Source organism: Lucilia cuprina, chromosome 5, assembly GCF_022045245.1.
Source record: "Lucilia cuprina isolate Lc7/37 chromosome 5, ASM2204524v1, whole genome shotgun sequence".
Taxonomy (NCBI): Eukaryota; Metazoa; Arthropoda; class Insecta; order Diptera; family Calliphoridae; genus Lucilia; species Lucilia cuprina.
Genome location: NC_060953.1, coordinates 18,603,422 through 18,624,865, shown reverse-complemented (window position 1 = coordinate 18,624,865; position 21,444 = coordinate 18,603,422). Strand labels below are relative to the sequence as shown.

At 31.0% G+C, this 21,444-nt stretch overlaps 1 protein-coding gene and 1 long non-coding RNA gene across 3 annotated transcripts; one reads left to right on the top strand and one right to left on the bottom strand.

Annotated features, from left to right (window-relative positions):
* The first annotated feature begins 230 nt into the window (after positions 1 to 230).
* LOC124420117 (ras-related protein Rab-2A-like) lies at positions 231 to 1,026 on the top strand. The gene has a single exon (XM_046952081.1). The coding sequence runs from the start codon at positions 289 to 291 to the stop codon at positions 925 to 927; it is 639 nt and encodes a 212-aa protein (XP_046808037.1). The 5' UTR covers positions 231 to 288; the 3' UTR covers positions 928 to 1,026.
* Positions 1,027 to 2,406: 1,380 nt separating this feature from the next.
* Positions 2,407 to 20,769, bottom strand: LOC124420324. 2 transcript variants are annotated; one of them, XR_006941118.1, is made up of 3 exons: positions 20,715 to 20,769; positions 20,178 to 20,659; positions 2,407 to 2,656 (listed from the first exon to the last, which is right to left on the bottom strand). It is a non-coding gene; the product is annotated as an uncharacterized LOC124420324 (long non-coding RNA). The 2 variants fall into 2 exon arrangements; XR_006941117.1 differs by lacking the exon at positions 2,407 to 2,656 and having other exon boundaries at positions 20,043 to 20,659.
* Positions 20,770 to 21,444: the final 675 nt, after the last annotated feature.

Genomic DNA, 21,444 nt, shown 5'->3' with positions numbered 1-21,444 from the left:
ACATTAATGAGATTATCCAATAAGGCCTCTCGGAATAATGAACCGTTCGGTAAAATAACAAAGACCCTATGATTATATTCTAAGTGGACTCACTAGATGACGGGTAAAGCTATAGAAAATTTCGACGTTCAAATCCAGACAAATGTAGAGCATGGAAATATGAGTAATGGAACTCTGAATCACTTTCATTGAATTTTGTCGAAATTAGATGCAAATGTAATGAGAGTGATAAATATTTAATTATTATATTTAACGACTGAAAGTTAAAAAACAACTCAAATTTAAAAGATGTCTTACGCCTATTTATTCAAATATATTATAATTGGTGATACAGGTGTTGGTAAATCATGTCTCTTACTACAATTTACGGACAAACGTTTCCAACCTGTACACGATCTTACCATTGGCGTTGAATTTGGTGCCCGCATGATAACCATCGATGGCAAACAAATCAAATTACAAATATGGGATACCGCTGGTCAAGAAGCATTCAGATCAATAACACGTTCATATTATAGTGGTGCTGCTGGTGCTTTATTGGTATATGACATAACCAGACGTGAAACATTTAACCATTTGACAACATGGTTAGAAGATGCCAGACAACATTCAAATTCCAATATGGTTATAATGTTGATAGGAAATAAAAGCGATTTAGAGTCAAGGCGTGAAGTTAAAAAGGAAGAGGGTGAAGCTTTCGCTCGTGAACATGGTTTAGTATTTATGGAAACATCAGCACGTACAGCGGCCAACGTTGAGGAAGCCTTTATTAATACAGCCAAAGAAATTTATGTAAAAATTCAAGAAGGTGTTTTCGATATCAATAATGAGGCCAACGGTATTAAAATTGGTCAACAGCATTCCTCCACAAATCCTTCACTGCCCGGTTCGGGCAATCAAGCTGGGTCAGCAAGTAGCGGTTGTTAAAAGTTGCTCGACTAAACAAATATAACAAAACCGACATCAAACTAACAGTGAATAGAAAAACATGTATTTTATTTTTTACACCATCTTTACGATGAAAAATAAAAAAAACTAAAAAATATAACGGATACAACATTTTTCACGAACACTGGTTGGAATGTTCTTAGGAATTTCGTTCTGGAAATTTAGTTTCTGAACTTCGGATGATAATACCTTCAGTGAATCCAATGTGATTGCAACACTACGGTGGATACGTATATGTCACACAACCACCGATAAAGCCAGACAACTTAACCGGATAATATTAAGAAATTCTGTTGTAAATTTAATGGACCGGTCATGCGATAGAGTGTAAATATAAAGAACCAATGAAGATAAAGATTTAAAAATTAAATAAAACTTAACAAATTAAAGACCCTACAAACTACTAAATCGATTTAAAAAAATTGTATATTAAATAAAGCCAAAAATGTTAAGCTTCAAAAGCTTAAAAGGGCACAATTAGTAATTAAAGACCGCCTATGGTAAAGTAAAATAAAAAAGAATTTCCTTTCCAATCAATTTCAAATACTGACCATGTCAATACGGAACATGTCATCTGTCATTATCCAGCCTTTAAAAACGAATTAATTTTAATTAATCAAGTACTTAACGAAATTGCCATTGGTTGTTACGGTTGAGTAAAACAATTAACTATTATTTCACAAAAGAAATATATGTCAGACATTTATATGGATAAATTGCAGAGGCATTTGCATTAACATTGAAATGAAATTATTTTTTCCAATAAACCAATGGACCAAAAAAACACATGCATACACAGTTCGTGAACAGAAATTATAAAGGAAATTTATAGAGAATAAAAAAAATAGTTGGTAAAAATTATTTATCATTAAACAAATTGTATATTTAATATCATAAATATGATTGAAAATGAAAAGGAAATCCTGTAGTTGAGATTTAATTAATTAAATAAAACACAAAACGTATTTATGGCAATAATTTTACAGTGAAATTTAACAAAAGTGGACAGTTTAGTAAATAATTTGTTTATATATATTATTGAAATTAATTTCATAAATTGGCTGTACGATAATGGTAGACATTACAGTGTCACTACATATGTGTGTAGTTTATTCATGTCTATAGTAAAAAATACCATCTTGGTATAAGTATCTTTCGTCTATAGGCCAAGAAACAAAAACTGAAACACACTAAAGTGAAAATTTATAATTGATAATGTGTTGACACATTATATCTAGATTCAAGTCTAACCTGAATTGTACAAAACCAACACCTGAACAAAAAATATTAATGAAAAATACAAAAAAAAAAAAAAAACACACAAATTCAAGTTGTGTGTCAATGACTGACAAGATACCAATCGCAGACCTGAGAAATCAGAGATGGAAATTTGTGTATTTCTACTATTGAAAATAATATTTAACGCCCGCGTAAAAGATAATTTATACTTTTTAATAACTTGTTTTTATTTTAATGGTTTTGTTGTTTTCTAAGTACATTGAACTCCAAATCTTGTAGTTATTGAAAATTTTAAGTTTCCATTCCTGCAACACATATTTATGCACCTCAGACACACTCTCATTCAATCGCAAGACTTTTAGAACTCTTGCACTCGTTCCATAAATCAGCAACAGTACGAGCAAACAGCAGCAACAATGTTTTCTACTTGTACAATTGTATCTGTGATCACAACTAATCAATCATTGGCCTAATTAAAAAAATAAATGAAAATAATAAAAAAACTGGGAAAAACATTATTAATAAAAAATGTAATGTTTGTTCGTAACCGATAAACTCTAGAACAACACCACTTAAGGGAACAAATTTTCAAATATATACCGCTGAACCAAAAACCTTAACATTTTCGGAGTGCTAGATTTTAAGTTAAACTGAAAAATTATTTTTTAATATTGGATTGTAAGAAAGCTTTAGATGAATACTTTTCCAGAGGTAAGGTTCACATCATATGGGTACCAGCCTATTCGGGAGTAGTAGGTAACCAAAGGGCGAATATAATAGTTTTAAAGGGAAGGGAGCTCGAGGCAGTTAACAGTTATCCTGACAAACGCAAAACCATTTGAAGCAACAAAAGATAACTAAAAATATGGGTGAGGGAATCCCATAAAACCTTTTGAAATAATGAAACAGTGGGTAGAACCACGAACCATGATGAGAGCAAAACGAAAAATCTTCTCAAAATGAGCAAGTCTGAAGTTAGTATATAGTTCGTATTCTTTAGGAAACTGAATTTCTGAACACTGAAAAATAATTCATTCAGTTCCGTTTTTTATTTCGTTTTTCTCATGATAAGGAGCGCACAACAGGTCGGATTGTTTCCTAGGTATATTTCTTCTGAATCGATAATGCCCATTTTCAATACCAAACATTGAATATTAGCAATAGAAGCAATAGTTGAATGTTCCTTCGGGCTGCATTGTGTCTTCTGAGGTGTACATGACTAAATCAACTTATAATTGTACAAAGATCCAGAATTCGTGTATGTACTATATGAATTCGTATATATACTATATTTAACGTATTACAAGCGGAATAACAAAGTCAATATACTTTAATTTTTTGTTGACGATATAGCACATAGATGTCCAAAAAATATATAAGTACATTGGATAAAGTCACATTGGTATTCAGAGAAGTGGACTTAGGAAGAAATAAAAACTTCCAAACTATTCTTTGACTTAAATTTTAGCTTGATATTGATTCCATTTCTATCATTTTCTTTTCTATGGTTTCAAAGCATTGCCTATAGACGCTTAAATACATATTTGTAAATATTCCGGGTTTTGTAAACTTCTAAGACTATCTATACATGAAAGTAAGACTGATAGGCACATTGAAACTCAAAAAGTGGACTTAGAAGATAAAGATAGATAAAAAAAAACTTCTAAATTATTCTCAGACTGTAAAGTTTGTTTGATATGGACAATATTGGTACTTAACCTAGCACGTATACCATTTTTTCTCCAAACATGAACCCTGTCCGTAATTTGTTTAAATTAACAGATTTTATGAGAATCGACCCATGATTGATTAGTGGCGTGTCATAATGTCCGTTTTGACACAATTATATCACAAACATGTCATAATGCCCATGGACTTTGTGACACATTTCACCGTGGTAGAAGTTAAGATATGTTGATAGGTGGATGTTTACTATATTAAATCTGAAGAAATGCACCTAAGCCATTAGGCCTGTTGTGCGATCCTTTCAATGTTCAGAGACTCAGTTTTCTGGACGTAATTCCAAAGAATTTTCCTATTAGCAAGAAATGTTATTTTTAAGAATAACATCACTCCCAATATACTTGGATCTTACTTTGAAGAATGCCTGACAGTGACAAAGAAAGTGCTTCAGGGTTTCAGCGTCCTCTCCGCATGCTCTACTTTCGTCAGAATACGTACGTCCAATTTGTATAGCTGTGCCCGTAATCCTGTGTGTCCACTTAAAATACTCACTATAATACTAACTTCATACTTGCAAATTTTGAGGAGATTTCTCGTCTTGTTCTCATCAGATTCACCCCATAGGATGTTTTGTTGTTCCACCCAACGTTTCATTATTCCAAGCCTTTTCGTTGGCGACTACTTCCTAGTACCGGTACCCATATAATGGAAAACGTAACTCTGACAGAGTATTTAGTTAGTGATTTCTAAAACAATCCAATACGGACATAGGTTTATAAGAAGCTCTTTTGGAGCCATATTCTAATCCAATTTACATATTCCGTTATTTCTCGGACTTCTGCTTGGAAGCTTGTATAATGATTAGAAAAACGTTGTTTTATTTCTGGTTCGGGGTCTTCGATATATAATCGCGGACCACTTTGTTCAACAATTTAGAGCCACTCGTGTAGCAACGTGTCCTATAACCGCTTTCAGCCAGTTCGCATAAAGTTGTGAGCCGTTCAGTTGTAAGTGCCGCCATGCTTGGCGTAGTAACCTTGGCAGCACTTATAACCAAGCATCATGTATGCTGAACTCAGGTTAGTAGTTAGATATTATATTTGCTGTTCAAATAAGTCCGCCAGATTATTAAAGCATAATCTGAAATTGGTCCAATTACACCTACTATTGGTCCCTTATGTGGTACTCTATTTTAATTTCCGGTCAAGAATTACATCAAGGACTTTACTTTGTCTGTTTTCATGTCCAGGAAGCAGTGTTCAGTACACGTAGACATTTTTACCTTTCTTGTGAAAAGACAGATTTCCGTAAGTTTCGTTCTAAATAAAATCAAACCACAAAAAACGAACCGATCGATTTGGTAAAGTTATGGACCTATATATCACATCTGCTCCTGTTCTGTAATCTAATTCTAGACTCAGAAATACTGGTATATAGATGTTAATATTTAACTAAGCCAGAATGTCTACTGTACCCATATTATACATTATCATGTTACGCGTAACACGCTTATTTAAATAAATGTATGTGTGTGTCTGTATGTAAGTAATATACAATCAAACACTAACAATATTTGAAATAAGTAAAATTTTGTACGTAAATAAAACATTCGCATGTATAACTGCGTTTAAAAACAACATTATCATTATCTGTCAATGGCAGGCCTGCCTGTCTGCATGCCCTCCATTAGTCTCACGCCTCCAAACACTATTTCATCCATTAGCTTTTTGGACAACTTATTCGACGTATTTCAAAGGCAACAAAAAAACTAAGAATTGTTTTAGAATAAACAATTTCGTAACGATTTTTTCTGTGATTAAAAATTTGATATGTATATTGAATTTGTCATTTCATTTGCTACATATTGAAATTTTTGTAGACTTTAAGATAAGTACGAATAACAACAATATTTGATTACAAATAAGCTTTAAAATGCCAGGCTTAAACATTTCAGATTAATAATTGGATTGGATTAATAACCCTATACCTACAGCAAATCAGTTAGTATGAAGATAAAAATAAAAAATCCAGATAAAACTATGTCCTTATATTGGACTACTATTGATGGTAGTGGGTATATAACATTCGACATAGCCGAATATGACATTCTAACTTGTTTTAGTACTTTTTTACATAAAGCCAATATTGGGAGAAAAAAAAAAGTATTTTAATAAAATAGACTACATTATGTCTGGCGCACATATTCAACAGACAAATAATATAAAGAAAATATATAGAAATAAATTAATGAAGTCATCGATATATCAAAATAATAAACAGCATGTGTAGACTAAAAACATTTAGTAATAAACAAAATTTACAATTTAAGAACAACTTAAGTAGCAAATATTACTTAGAATAGATAAATTACTGTGTATATAATGAATAAGGCACTGTGATGGTTAATACCTATATCAAACTACAAGTTGATTCAGGATTACTTTTCAATCCAGAGTGGTTTAAAGGTACAATAAGTACGGTTTACCTTAAAACATGTACAAAATACTCGATTCAAGTACGGATCAGTTAAATCATTACTTTAACATGATAATGTCATTGAAGGCAAGTGCTTACCGCAATAGTTTATAAGTAATTAGAAAAATTAGTCATGTAAATTTTATGAAAAAAAACCTATATAACATCTGGAGCTTGAAGAAGAAAGTATATTGAACACATTATTAATTAGAAGTTATAAGACTACTTTTATGTAAAACTATATGTAATAGTCATTGAAAAGTATGTAAATAGGTAAGTAGTTGCAATTGAAAGTCATTACCAAGTTTTTCTGGGTATGTATGTACGAGTTAGAACTATCATCCAAGACTTACATGAGTTTAGTGAAATGTGTAGTCAATTTGCGATTACGAATAAACTATATGAAACCCTTAGCTGTTAAATTTTATCTTACTCTTAGGTCTCCACACCTGTTTTTATTATGCTATCACTAAATACATATTTCTCAATTCTGCCAAGAAAATAAACAATGAAATTATATTCGCTACCTTTATTTTAAAATCTATATAAGTATGTATATAAATATTAATGTGTGTTTGTATGTTCGTATGTATTTTCACAGCGTATTCCTGTATGTCTGTAATAGGTAATAAGCCACTTTTTGTTTTGAAATTTCAAGTGGGCGAGGAGCCACGCACATATTAAGAATATAAAAAAATATTTAAGATAATATAACAGTTACGAGTCCTCAAATTTTGACGGAGCCACTGTAGTGTCAATATGAATACTTAGGACAAAAAGTATGCGGGTAGCATTAAGGGGCTACCGATCTTAAAGTTTCGTTTATCTGGAAAACTAATAGAACTAAATTCTTTAAATTTTGCACTAAGAACTTAAATAGTCATATGAACATTTTAGAGGAAAAATAGCGGACTTTCATCTGGGGGCTTGGACCCCCTATCGTACTTGGTACCTCCCATATGAATTAAATACAAAATTTCGTTTAACAGGGAACCTAATAGAACTAGATTTTTCCAATATTGCACAAATTACTTTTATATTCATCTGAACATTTTGGAGGAAAAAGAACGGACTTTCATCTGGGGAGCTTAAAGCCTCAATATGAATTAAATAGAAAAATTCGTATATCTAAAAAACTATTGGAGTTAGAATCTTTAAATTTTACTAGAAGAACTTTGACATTCATGTGAACATTTAGAGAATGTCGGGGGACTTTCAATATATGAATTTAATAGATAGAAATTGGTGAACTTGCAATAATTTGCTAGGCTGCTCACTCCTATGTTATATATTGTAAATGTGAAAAACTATTGTAGTTAGAATCTTCTAAATCGTTAGCAAAGCACACTGGGTATATCTAATTATTCTATAAATTAAAATAAATATTTTAATTTTATATATCTTTGAATACAACAACCTGCATTTGTACACTCGCATATCTCTATAAATCAATTTGACAAATTCTTTTATTTGCAAACAAATATTTATTTGTCTTTGCCAAAAATGCATTATCTTGCCAAGAAATCGTAATTTTGTGGCATATTTATTATAAAGTCAAAGACTTTATTAATATGTTTTGTGTATTTATATTGTTTAAATGTTTAATAAATATTAATAATATCTGTTAGATGCTACTTGTACTAAATACAATAAACAATTGCTGCGATAAGGCCTTTTTTACCCCCAAGTGATTAATTAACTGATAAACGTAAATTTCTTTGCTCAATAAATGTGAATTTAAGCAGACGTTTAAGTCAATTACTGATAAGATGACTATATATAGATTGTTACAAAATGTAATCTCCAGGAAATTGATTATTTCAATAATGATAACAATTTATCTACGATCGGTTATGAGATCAGATAAGAGCAAAAAAAATCTATTTTATATAGAGAATGTTTTAATAATCCCAGCAAAATCTTTAGTTACACGGTAAGCATGCAAGTTGACTAATTTATTTTCTTACTTAATTGACAAAGAGTCAATGCATACGAAAAAGACAGTAATTTCCACTAATAGTTACCCACCTGGATGATTGTAATTCGTATGTTTTGGGTCATTCTTCACGAATGTACCTTTAGTAATCGAGAATGAATACAGTCGTCACTTTAGTGTCCTCTTTGTAAGCGGGAGCGGAGACAGTCGTCTCTTTACTGTCCTCAAGTAACCTAGAGATGACACTGTTAAAAGTTGTTTTCTGTTGTACTTCCGAAAGTAGTTATTTTACCCATCTTTTGGGGAAACGATTATTACTATTTACTCAAACTTATATCTTTTGGTTCAATCGTCACATTATTATCAGATAGTATTCTAGAGAGTATACAGTTGAAATTTTTAAATTTTAGTTCCATTAATATCTTACCATCTGGCTCCAATTCCTATGTTTTTGGTCTTTCGTCACAAATAAACTCTTTGTAATCGAGAATGAAGACAGTCGTCACTTTAGTGCCCCTTTGTAAGCGAGAGCGGAGGAAATCGTCTTTTTACTGTCTCTTTGAAGGGTGTAGGGTGACGATTGACTTCCTCGTAGGACAAGCCCATGTTAAAATGGTCGGTCACCTGGGTAGTCAGGTGGCTAGCGGCCACCACAAGTGGTAAGTTAAGTGGTCAGTTCGGGACTGTCACGTCGAACTGCTGGGTATATATCAACATTTCTAAGACTAGAACCACTAACTAATACCTTTTTATTGAAATTTTATTGAAAACGGCCACTCATTACCAAGTAATGTATGAAATAACTACATTACCTACAATATTCATTACGCAAAATTTGTAAATATTTTACTGGGATGTTATTCTTATGTAGAAATTATATTTTAGAATTAAGATTTTATTACAATTTTATAACAATAATTTTATTAAAATTAATGTTTATTTTTACGACACAAAACAGATGCTGGAACAATCATGTATGTATGTATTGATAATTTCTAAAATCAACATTTACACACGAGTTGCAAATGACCATTTTATGAAGAAATGTGCAATTTAAATAAAATAAATATAAATATTTTAAAAACACTAAAATGACCTAAGTGAAAAATGAAAAATATTTATACTACAAGCTTTTAAATCACTTTGGGTTGAATTGGGTCCATCAGGTTGTCATCATCATCGATAGAAAAATAAGAATAGGCAACAATTTGATTATGACTATAGACTCGTCTGTAAACTGAACTATAGACTTGTCCATAAATTAATAGATTAAAAAAATTGCCTAAAATTACCTTTTTTAATACACTAAACAATATACATACTTGCATAAAAACTCTCTAGATACAGGTTTAAACAGTCACCTATGGACTAGTGTACAGAGGACTGTGAAACTCTAGAGCTTTCGTCGAAGTTAGATCCAAGTATCTAAGAAGTCATGTTATTCCGGAAATAACATTTCTGACTAGCACTGATTGGAAGATTCTCAGGAATTGCGTTCAGGAAATTGAGTTTCTGAACACTGAAAAATAATTCATTCAGTTTTTTTTTCTCATGATAAGAAGCGCACAACATGTCCCATTGTGACCTACGGGTATTTCTTCGGATTTGATGTAGTATACATACTCGACTCGACTAAACATTCCCTTATAGATTCGTTTGGACACTCGTCTAAACTCTCGCTAATATATGTACCTGTCTAAGACTCGTTTAAAAACTCGCCCATAGACTCGTCGATATATTCGCATATATATTTTTAAACAAACACTCTTATAGGCTCGTCTAAACATATTGAAAAAAAAACTTCATGATCCATAGAAGTAACTCCAGAACTACTCTTCTGTAAACATTATTGCAGTATATGATCCTATGTAAAGCAGGAATGATTCATGTTTGTTAAAAAAAACTTGATCAATAGCCTGTTTTACATGGGACCGACTTGCTCATTACTACCATAATTTTAGCAAGGGACACCATGATTATAAATGGAATAGGCATTTTTATATATTTAGATAAGTTTTGGAACTGTTATTATCTTTTGAGAAAAACTCTTTATATGCGTTTGCGAACTCATCTAAACTTTCGCCTTTAACACACATTCGTCCAACTGCAGACCCATAACTGCATTCGTCTAACTGCAGACCCATAACTGCATTCGTCTAACTGCAGACCCATAACTGCAGACGTCCAACTGCAGACGAATAACAAGTTGAGGAGGTACTGCCGCGAAATACAATGAAAGCAAATATGTATAGTAAGGAAATCTATCCACAGAATTATGTACTCATTGATCGCCATATAACAAAGTTCACTCTTAAGGTATAACAACAGTTTACATCACATGTACTCATTGATCGCCATATAACAAAGTTAACTCTTAAGGTATAATAACAGTTTACATCATTTGGAAAGCTCTTTATTTAACGGAAAAACTTAGATGCTCCATGGGCATTACTCGCTGAGTTAGGCAGTCTTTTTATTCCTATGGTCCCCGAAAAAACTCTCTAATAATTGTAACAAATTTTAAAATAGACTTGTACCCAAATATTTCAATATATAGCTGTTAAAAAGTGAATTAAATAAGAATTGTTTTCGGATTTTGGTTTTTAATATTTGCAAAAATTAACCCTTAAAAACCCAAAATTTAATATATTGTAAGATAAGTTATTTTCGCTGTTATGGTTTAACAAATACATTCATAAGCACAAATTCTCAAATATTTATTTAAATATTTGTAAAAAAATATTTTATAACAAGGGGCGATAGACATACATACATATGTTCAGACAGACATGATCGTACATGAACTTATAAAAAGGGTACAGACAGATGCTCATTTATTCATGTACAGATAAACGAAATCGAAAAGTAACATTTATGAAAACTGCGCAATTGATTGAATTGACTTATTCAATTACATGTGTATAATAAAAAATTAACACAAAATAATATTTAATAAATAGTAGAACATATTTACTTATTTAAAATATATATAGCTATTCGAATATATAAAAAATACTTACTATTCGTATACATGTGTTAATAAAAAATTAAAATAGAAATAAACTATTTCACAGTGAACTGTCGAATAACATAAGTACATGCAAATAATTAAAGATGGCAACATGAAAGTTAAAGAGGTGTGGGGGTTCCACTTGGAGCTGCTAATTAAAATTTAGCATCTTTTCGCATTATAACATATATAATGTCTAACCGTCTACATATTCAATAATTTGATCAGCTTATTATTGAGTGATACTATGTATTTATTAATTGTTTAAGCGACTTCACACCTTTTTATCTGATTATAGTCGAGCAATGATCCAGGAATTGTTAGACATAATAACCCAGAAAAAACTTACATTGAAAAGTAATTATTTAAAAAGCTAATAAAACCTAATTTCACTACTTCTTCAATAGCATTTCAACTGATTATTTCAACACGGTGGTGACATTGGAAGCAAAGCCCGCTCTCTTACAAAGTTGTTGAGTAAGTTGTCTTATTTTTGAGATTAAAAAGAGTTAACTAGAATACGGTGCAGGGACTTCGGTTAGTCAAACGAAAAATGACATTTAGAATATTTTGGGCAGGAAAGTTTTTAAATTCGTTAAATTTTAATTGATGACATCTGATCAGTATGATGTCTTTAAAGGAACTTAACAGCCTGTAGAATTCTGAACCAATAATATATATATCAAATAATCTATCTATCTATCTATCTATCTATCTATCTATCTATCTATCTATCTATCTATCTATCTATCTATCTATCTATCTATCTATCAATCTATATATCTATCTATCTATCTATCTATCTATCTAAATATCTATCTATCTATCTATATATCTATCTAAATATCTATCTATCTATCTATCTATCTATCTATCTATCTATCTATCTATCTATCTATCTATCTATCTATCTATCTATCTATCTATCTATTTATCTATCTATCTATCTATCTATCTATCTATCTATCTATCTATCTATCTATCTATCTATCTATCTATCTATCTATCTATCTATCTATCTATCTATCTATCTTTCTATCTATCTATCTATCTATCTATCTATCTATCTATCTATCTATTTATCTATCTATTTATCTATCTATCTATCTATCTATCTATCTATCTATCTATCTATCTATCTATCTATCTATCTATCTATCTATCTATATATCTATCTATCTATCTATCTATCTATCTATCTATCTATCTATCTATCTATCTATCTATCTATCTATCTATATATCTCTCTATCTATCTATCTATCTATCTATCTATCTATCTATCTATCTATCTATCTATCTATTTATCTATCTACCTATCTATCTATCTATCTAAATATCTATCTATTTATCTATCTACCTACCTACCTACCTACCTATCTATCTATCTATCTATCTATCTATCTATCTATCTATCTATCTATCTATATATCTATCTATCTATCTATCTATCTATCTATCTATCTATCTATCTATCTATCTATCTATCTATCTATCTATATATATATATATATATATATATTATATATATATATATATATATATATATAATAATATATTATATATTAATATATATATATATAATATATATATATATATATATATATTATATAATATATATATATATAATCTATATATCTATCGATATCTTTGACTATTATAGCGAAGCCATATATCTTCCCTTAAGATATTATAAAGGAGTCCTCAATGATCAAGAATAGCATCATGACCGAAAATCTATCAAAACAACTTATACCAACACATCGATTGTGTTTATTAAGAAACCTATAAATAATTCGTTGTCACAACCGTCGAGCCTTCTAAAGTCTGCAACTCCCTCTTAGAAATTATTTATTTTAAACACAATATTCATTAGTTAAATCACTGAACGCAAAAGTATCTGTTAAATCTATTCATATCTAAGCACTTTGTCGAATTAGTTTTGTATTTTAATATTTATTGCAAATAAAACTATCAGTCAAAATGTCTTGCTCGAATAATAATTTGCGATTACCATCTATACATTAAATGTTTGAAGAAATAATAATATTCGTAATTAGAGACCTTCGTTTATTTTTAAAACACACATTCAAAAATGGCACGTTTTTTAAAACGTTTTCACACACACTTGTATAATAAAATAAAAACTATTATACTTTTTATTTGATGTACTCGCTCTAAGTTGTCTGTCTAATGGAGAATTTTATTTTTCAAATTTGGAACTCGTCAGTCATACAGTCTGTCCATCTGACTGGTTTGTGTTATCATAGGCTATATATATTCAGAGTAATAGTTATAAGCGGATGGTTGTTATTTTCTTATGTATGTATATTATTTTCAATTTCAACAAATATTTGTATAATCATTTCAAAATTATCTTTTGGATTCGTAGACATTAAAGTTTTTGTTATGCATACAAAATATATGAATATTCTTTACGTATAGTGAATTTTTTATATAAATTTGTTCCTATAAACATATAAAATTATTATCTACTTATCATAAGCAAATAGAACTCCTCGGTTTATTTTTTTTTTTTTTACACATACATATATAAGTAGAAAATCGCTCTATCGTTTATAATACCTTTTGATCTTTGTCAGTTAGTAGCAACTGTCTAATTGAAGTTACATATTTCGAATTTGTTGACATTTATACAGTTTGTTTTGCCAAATCACCATAGATGAATAGAGAGTACTATAATGATAATAGCAATGCATCCCCATGAAGTTACTGTGTGTTTCAAATTTACAATCCAACTTCCTTTGACAGATATTGGGTGACACGGGTGTCAACATCATGTGTAGGATGTCGATACATGTCACACACTTTGGACAATTTACGATTTATGGACAGGATCGTTTCGAGTGGAGGTGCTGTTGAATGACAGCCGTGCAATTTGATTTATTCGACTTTTCTTTTTGGAGGTTTCTTCATTTATAGGTATATACGAATAAGATACAAACTGTAGATGCACACCTACATATGTATATAAATATCCAATGGTCGAGATTTATGTGACTTATGTAAGAAGCCGTTTCGGATAATTGTACGATGTTATACCTCAAATGGAATAAATATGGCGTAAACAGCGTTTAACATACTTACTGACTTCCAGAAAACTATCAATGTGATATCAAGTTGAATTTAAGACCGTATTAGACTATAATCGGACCTTAACGAATACTCTTCTAGGCGTAAGCTTTGCATCATATGGGTATCAGACTACTTGGGAATAATCAGCAAGATTATTTCGGGCATTATTACTTATAGCGAATGAACTTGCTAGAAGGGAAAGTGAACTCGAGGCTGTTAACTTAATGACGCTTGGAATAATGAGGAGGACCAGAATACCGACAAGGAAATAATGGAGCGCTTACTCTATACCGATGGTTCAAAGATAGAAAGAGGCGTGGGCTTAGGAGTTTTCTCTGAAATAACTGGATTTTCTGCGAAATGAATCCGGGTATTGAATCTCGAAAATCTATATCATATCTACTTGAACAACATTGCATCAATCAATCCTCTTAACACTATCGTTATTGAGTTGAAATGTCTTCTCAATTGTATCCAATTTATGTCGCAATTGATACATCATGATATCGAGGGAAATGAGCGTTCAACATAAAGGTCGTTCCTTGACTTAACTCTGGCTCAAAGGGATATTCACACTCCTTAGTGACCTTATCGATATTGAATGACAACTGGGCTTTGAACGGAACGGAGCTCAGGCGGTTAAATATCACCACTTGTAGAACATCTGACTCACTCCATCAACGAATAGCCCTAGGACTCTCTTATCTTTCAGTAAGTACTCGATTAGTCTTGGACATAGTTATGGCGAAACATATGTGCTACCAACTTAATAGCTATTTTAGAAGTAGTTTGTATGTGGATGAATAGAAATCGGTACAACATATTCTATGTAACAACCAAACCTTAGAAGAGCACATAATATAGCTCCTTTCCACAATCTGGATTGTATCAGATATGCGTCACAAGAAAACATGATGGGATTAATTAAAAGTATTGGCTTGTTCTCATGAGGTCCATAGTTGACAAAACTAAAAAGTCCAAGAAATTAATCAGGAAAACTATTCTCCCTTATGTATAAACTTTAGACATAACAGAATGGTAATTCTAAGGCGACCACAATGGGCTACAAGGCCTCCAATTTTTACATGAAATGTATAGGGTATCTTATAGATATAACTGAGTTGTATTTTTAATGTTCATATACATATATATATATGTATATATTTTTGTTCATGTTCATCATGTTAAATCATGCAAACAACAACAAAAAAAAATAGTTCACACATATGTTCAAAAATAATAATCATTAATTTGTATATAATACTCGCACGAATGACTATGAAAAAAAAAATAAATAAAATATAAAAACTAAATAGTCGCAGAACAAATGTCTGTCAGTCTATCTAACTGCTAACTACTACTGGTCTTATCAGTCTGTCATAGGGAGTATCTGTATCTGTAACTATAAAAATAAAAATAAACTACAAGTATAATTAAATTCTACAACAACAACGACAAGAACAACAAATATTTGCACTATAGAAATACAAATATCTACTTATATATATGTAAAAATGTATGTATTTATTACTTTAAGTAGTTATAAAATTAACGACTACTTTAAAGTACTTACATACACATATACATACATACTTACACTTACAATTAAAATTACAGTATTGCCATTTGCTCAGTAACTATACGGAAGAAATACATAAAATTTAATCCCTTCAATTAAGTTTTTAATTAATTAGAACATAGTTTTAATGTTTTGTTTCTTTATTGCTAAGAAGTTAATCAATTAATGGAAAATTAATAAATATGGTCGAGGATGACACATACATATGTAGGTATATATCTAAAAGAAATTTATAATTTGTTACTAGGTATATATACACAGATTGTCGAAGATTCACTGTCCTAGCAACTTCCCCCCGGGGGCACGTTACCTTGGCGAGACCTACGCCTTGGTGTTATTCCAATCCCGGGGTATAAAGAGGTGGCCAATACAATCTGACCGGGATTGAAAAATTGGTTACAGTCTACTGCTTGACATAGTCCTTGCATAGATTGCCAGAGGTCAGACCAGAGCACCACATAATCTGGTACTACGGGTGGCCAGTTGACCGCAGGGCTATGTCCTGGCTGGTCAGTTGGTTGAGATTCCTTCGGGATCCACGTAGTGGCTGTGGTTTAAACGCAAATTCGCAGGGAGAGTAAGTGGCGCTTAAAAGACTAATGCATGATAATAGTCAATATTTCGGGATAAGTTCGGTAGAGTGACTGTGAGACTAAGCGATGGAAATGAGTTGGTATTAATTGTTTATGGTACGGGATGAATGTGAGGTTCGGCGGGCCTTACCCTACCCGTCTACCTCATGAATGTGTCGTATGTTTTTCTCTTAAGAATGTGTCGTATAAATGAGATGTGTGCTGGGTTAAATGATGATGGATGAAAGGTATCATATACATTTGATACCATTGAATTTTCCTTCCTTGTCCAGATACTTTCAGGGTTTACTCTGTTCAAATCAGAATTACCCCAGTGTGTCCCTGTGAGTAAGAACAATGTCTACGGCTTATTGATGATCGTACTTCGATCTACCGGTTACGTCTCCAGGTGCTGTTGCCGAATCAACAGAGGCCATCCAATGGTCAAGAAATTAGATAGCTCGAGTACTCCAGCAAATTACTTGTGCATAGACCTATCAGAACCAATGTAGAAAAATTGTCACCGGCGTTCTTCATTGAAGAACAAAGGGGTGATGGTAGACCGTTCTCAAGTCTACCCAGTGGTTGAATAAGACCACCATCAAGGCAGATGCTCACGTTAAACTCTCGACATTCCTGTCCTAGCAACTTGAAAGGAATGTCTCTAAGAGTAGGACAAATAGAAGGTTATTTGATTTCTCCTCCAAATCGCCATGATAACTTCTGAAGAAATCGGTTTACAGTACCTGGTAATGACAAAAAATATTTTGCTGACTGGGTCAATTTAGTTTCAGGAGATATCGCATATATAGATATATATTTGTTTTTCCTGGTTTTAATTCAGGTTTTTACATTACTCCACTTTATTTGAGAAAGTTCACAAAACATTTTTTTCTCTGTTGTCTGTACACTTTAATATATTTTCAACACAGTTCCTTATTGAACTCCACTGTCCCCGTACCTGTTTAAGAATAAAGTTTGACTACACAGAAATTTGATCTGTTATTGCATTACACTTCTGTTCGATATTGTGTAATACCAGAAACAATTTACTGCACTCCTATATACTATACCTAAATTATTCTGAATCAAAAAAGTTTTTCTCTATATGGACCTATTACCTCCTACTCGCTCGTTTAGATATCAAATTAGTCACAAAATTACACCTTATTTATATAAAGAGCTAAACATTGGGACCAGTGTGAGACAATATTATCACAATATTTTCCATCCGATTTAGAAGATTATTCAGTTACATATACATTATTACAAGATATTAAGTAGTAAGTATATATCACATTACCACCCTTGTCTGGTAATAACGGACCCCCGTAATTTTCCGATTGTTTTTAAACTTACTTTTAGGTCTTTCGGTGAATTTTTGAATCCCGCTAAAAGCCTATTGTCTGTTATATATAAATTATGTCAATAATTTTTTTAAAAAGTGTATGTACATTTTTTTAACTCAGTGTACATAATACTATATTGTATGTGAAAGTGTCTGTATATATGTTACGATTCTGAGTTAAATATGGAAGACACTTCATCTAATTGTTAATATAAATATCAAGTGTGTATGCATACAAATATTTACTTTTGTCATTTTGCAAAAAAAAAAAAAAATGAACAAAAAAAATTAAAATAATAAACAATAAATAAATAAAAAGAAGGCCTCCATTGTATCAGACTGTTTGTCAGCCACTTAGAGTCTCAACGCTCTATACGTTGGGTTGTGCACGTTTTCCCCAAGTCTCATTTAATTTAACAGTCAAGTTGTTAATTTTTTTTTTCTTACTTCAACTTATTTTTCTTTTTTTTCACAACTGGTACTTTATTATTATATAGACTTTTTATATATACTTACAACTGATAACGCAGTTATAAATATATTGTATGTGTATATATGAATATATAAAAATATATATATAGCAATTTAGCAATTATGTATACAACGGACGGACATTCAGACAGACATTGCTATACTGGTTGTGTTGGAATGGTTGTATATACCCAGTAATAAAGAAAACGAAATTTATTAGAACACAGAGACTAGGAATATTGAAAAGAAGGGAATGAGCATAAGGATCAACCATAAGGCGATCGGATTCTAACGAAACTAAAGCATGTATAGAAGACAGTGAATCAGCTATATTATTCTAGATTTTTTATCACTCTGAAACCAGGAAACTGTGTTTTTCAACATCGGACAATAATTTGTTTTATGAATCACTTCATGCGGTTTTTCGATCGTAACTTTCCTTATAGAATAACGCACAGCAGATGAAGTAGTATATATCATCCATCCAAGCTAAAAATGTGATTGGACTTCATCAGATCCTCCAATGTTTGCATTATTATCAGCCTAAAATTTACACATTCGATATTGTCGTAAGAAGAATCCGGGGATCGAATTGGTATTAATTTCTAAGTAGACAATCTTGCAATCACTAGAGAATCACAAATCAAACCGAAATATCGTTTTAAATGAATTTAGATAATTGTCATAACTGAGTTAATATTTGGTAGAATTAATATGGGTTTCAAAATTTTTATGATATTCGGGGAAATGAAATTACTAACATAATTCGGCAGGAATGGATCAACCTTGAAGCAAATTGAAACTGAAGCATGTTTTGGTTCTTCTTTAAGTATTTTCGCACATTTGTCGATCACTTTCCATGCCATGATCGAGTCGTCGCAAAATCGCTGAAATTTATAATTTTTTAGCTGCAAAGTTTCAAAATTTTCTTTAAAAATCAAACATCTCTTGTGTCAAATGATTGGCATGGACCCGAGCGATATATGGTTTTAACAGCATAAAATACACGTAAACATTTTAAGATACAAAGTTGGAACTAACTTGATTTCAAAAAATGGACTTACGGATTGGCTTCGGCAGATGATTTCCTGTAGCGTAACGTCAAGCTACTAGTTTATGCAGATAAACCAAGAAAAACTAATTTCTTGGAGGAATTATGCTCGAAAAACTTTCAAAAATTAGAAGTTCTGAAAGCACTGATTTGATCCGTTACAGTTAAGGAATATTTTTTGTCACTAGGTATATGCAATTATTATTATGCATAAAGCAATGGGTTAAAATTAAATATAATCAAACGAATGCAATCAAACATACATACAAACACAAATATATGAATGTGAATGTTTGTATATTATTATACTTTGAATAAATTTTAACAGATCATCAAACTGGTTCGAACTAGTTCATATTTTCAAACAAGGTTTTCATACCAGTTCCATACAGTTTTCATCGTTCTGTTGTGTTCTGCTGTCTTATCAACTGAGAAGTAAATGGCTTCAATACAATTTGTCTATTTAATACAATAAAAGGGAATTGCACACCAAAAAAAAATACACACACAACAAAAAATACATATAATAAAATTAATAACATTTAATAAATCAAATTTCGTATTCAACTAAATTTAGAAATTTCAATACTTTTTTTTTATTTTGTTCTATTTAAGAAAAACATCTTGAACGCAAATAAAAGAGAAACGAATTTTTATTAATTAAATAAAAACCATAAACAAAAAGCACATTTTCACACATCTAAATTATTGCCATTAAATTATTTATTTTCCTTATAGTATTTTTTGGGTGATAATAATGAATAACGTACGTAAATCGTATTAATTATTTTCAATTTGCCGTAACAATTTATTTATTTACGTGTAAATATTTAAATTTTCTAAAAACACACAACATTTTCATCAGGATGAAGAGAATAAACAACTTTGAACTTAAATGCAAAGTTTTCCTACAAAAATATATAAAAAGAAAATATATTATTAACAAAAAGAGTGTTCTTAATAAATATGAAAATCTCAATGTAAATAGATAATCTCGAACGTGTAATCTTTTTTTTCAGTATTTTCACAATTTATCACCAAATGTAAATGAACCATAGACACACTTGTCGACCAATGAATGAGTTTTTTTTTCTCTTCTTGTTAAATTTATTTTAAAGAAGATGCAGTCACTGACAGTCAACGTGCAATGCGTACGTAAGAACAACAACAGACGACAGTCCGCTATAAATACCGTCATCGTCATTTTTACCCAAAAAAATAAAAATAAGAAGAAAATACTCGTTAAGTGACCCTGAAAGATGTGATATTTATTTTTGGTGATAATGTTTGACAATGTTCATACTTACATGTAAATAAGTATTTTTCACCGGAATTAAATTTTTATTTTGAATTTAGAAATAGTAAATAATAAATAGAGTTAAGTAGTGGAAACAAATATGACTACAAATTTATCTGGACGATGCAGCGAACACTTTTTTTGAAAATTCAAGAAAAATTATATTTGTTATATCTAAAAGGTGTAATACACGGTTGTCAGATCTTACAACGTTGTCAGTAAACTGTTCAGAAAATGTTTAATAATCGTCTGAACTTAAATTTTTTCTTTTGCAACATTGTCCGAAAAAGCATTACCGAAAATATTGCAAAACAAAATTGGTAAGTTGACAGTTTTATTAGACATTTTCTGCATATTTTACTGCCAACGTTGTAAGATCTATCAACCGTGTACACATAACATAAGTCTACATATTAGTTTGAGACAAGAAGTCTACACTGTAGAGATACAAGCCGAAACGGCTCAAATCAGCGGCAGCTGGCTGCCGGTAATATTTTTCAAGCCGCGCCGCCGCCGTCTTCTTTTGTCTCAAAAGCTAAGCCGGCTTAAACGTAGCCGCTGATAAAGATTGGAATCACACATGTATTTCGGAAAAAAAATTCACCAATTTGAACGGAGTTGCCCATATTTTAAATTATTATTGCAAATTCCAAATTGTTGCCACACAATATTGATCTAATATTAAAATTGTGAAAACTACTATAAATGTTCATTTTTCTGCAGAAAAAAATTATATAGTG

What these genes read in the sequence shown, in the direction of transcription:
- LOC124420117 (XM_046952081.1), top strand. Translation starts at nt 289, where the DNA reads ATGTCTTACGCCTATTTATTCAAATATATTATAATTGGTGATACAGGT.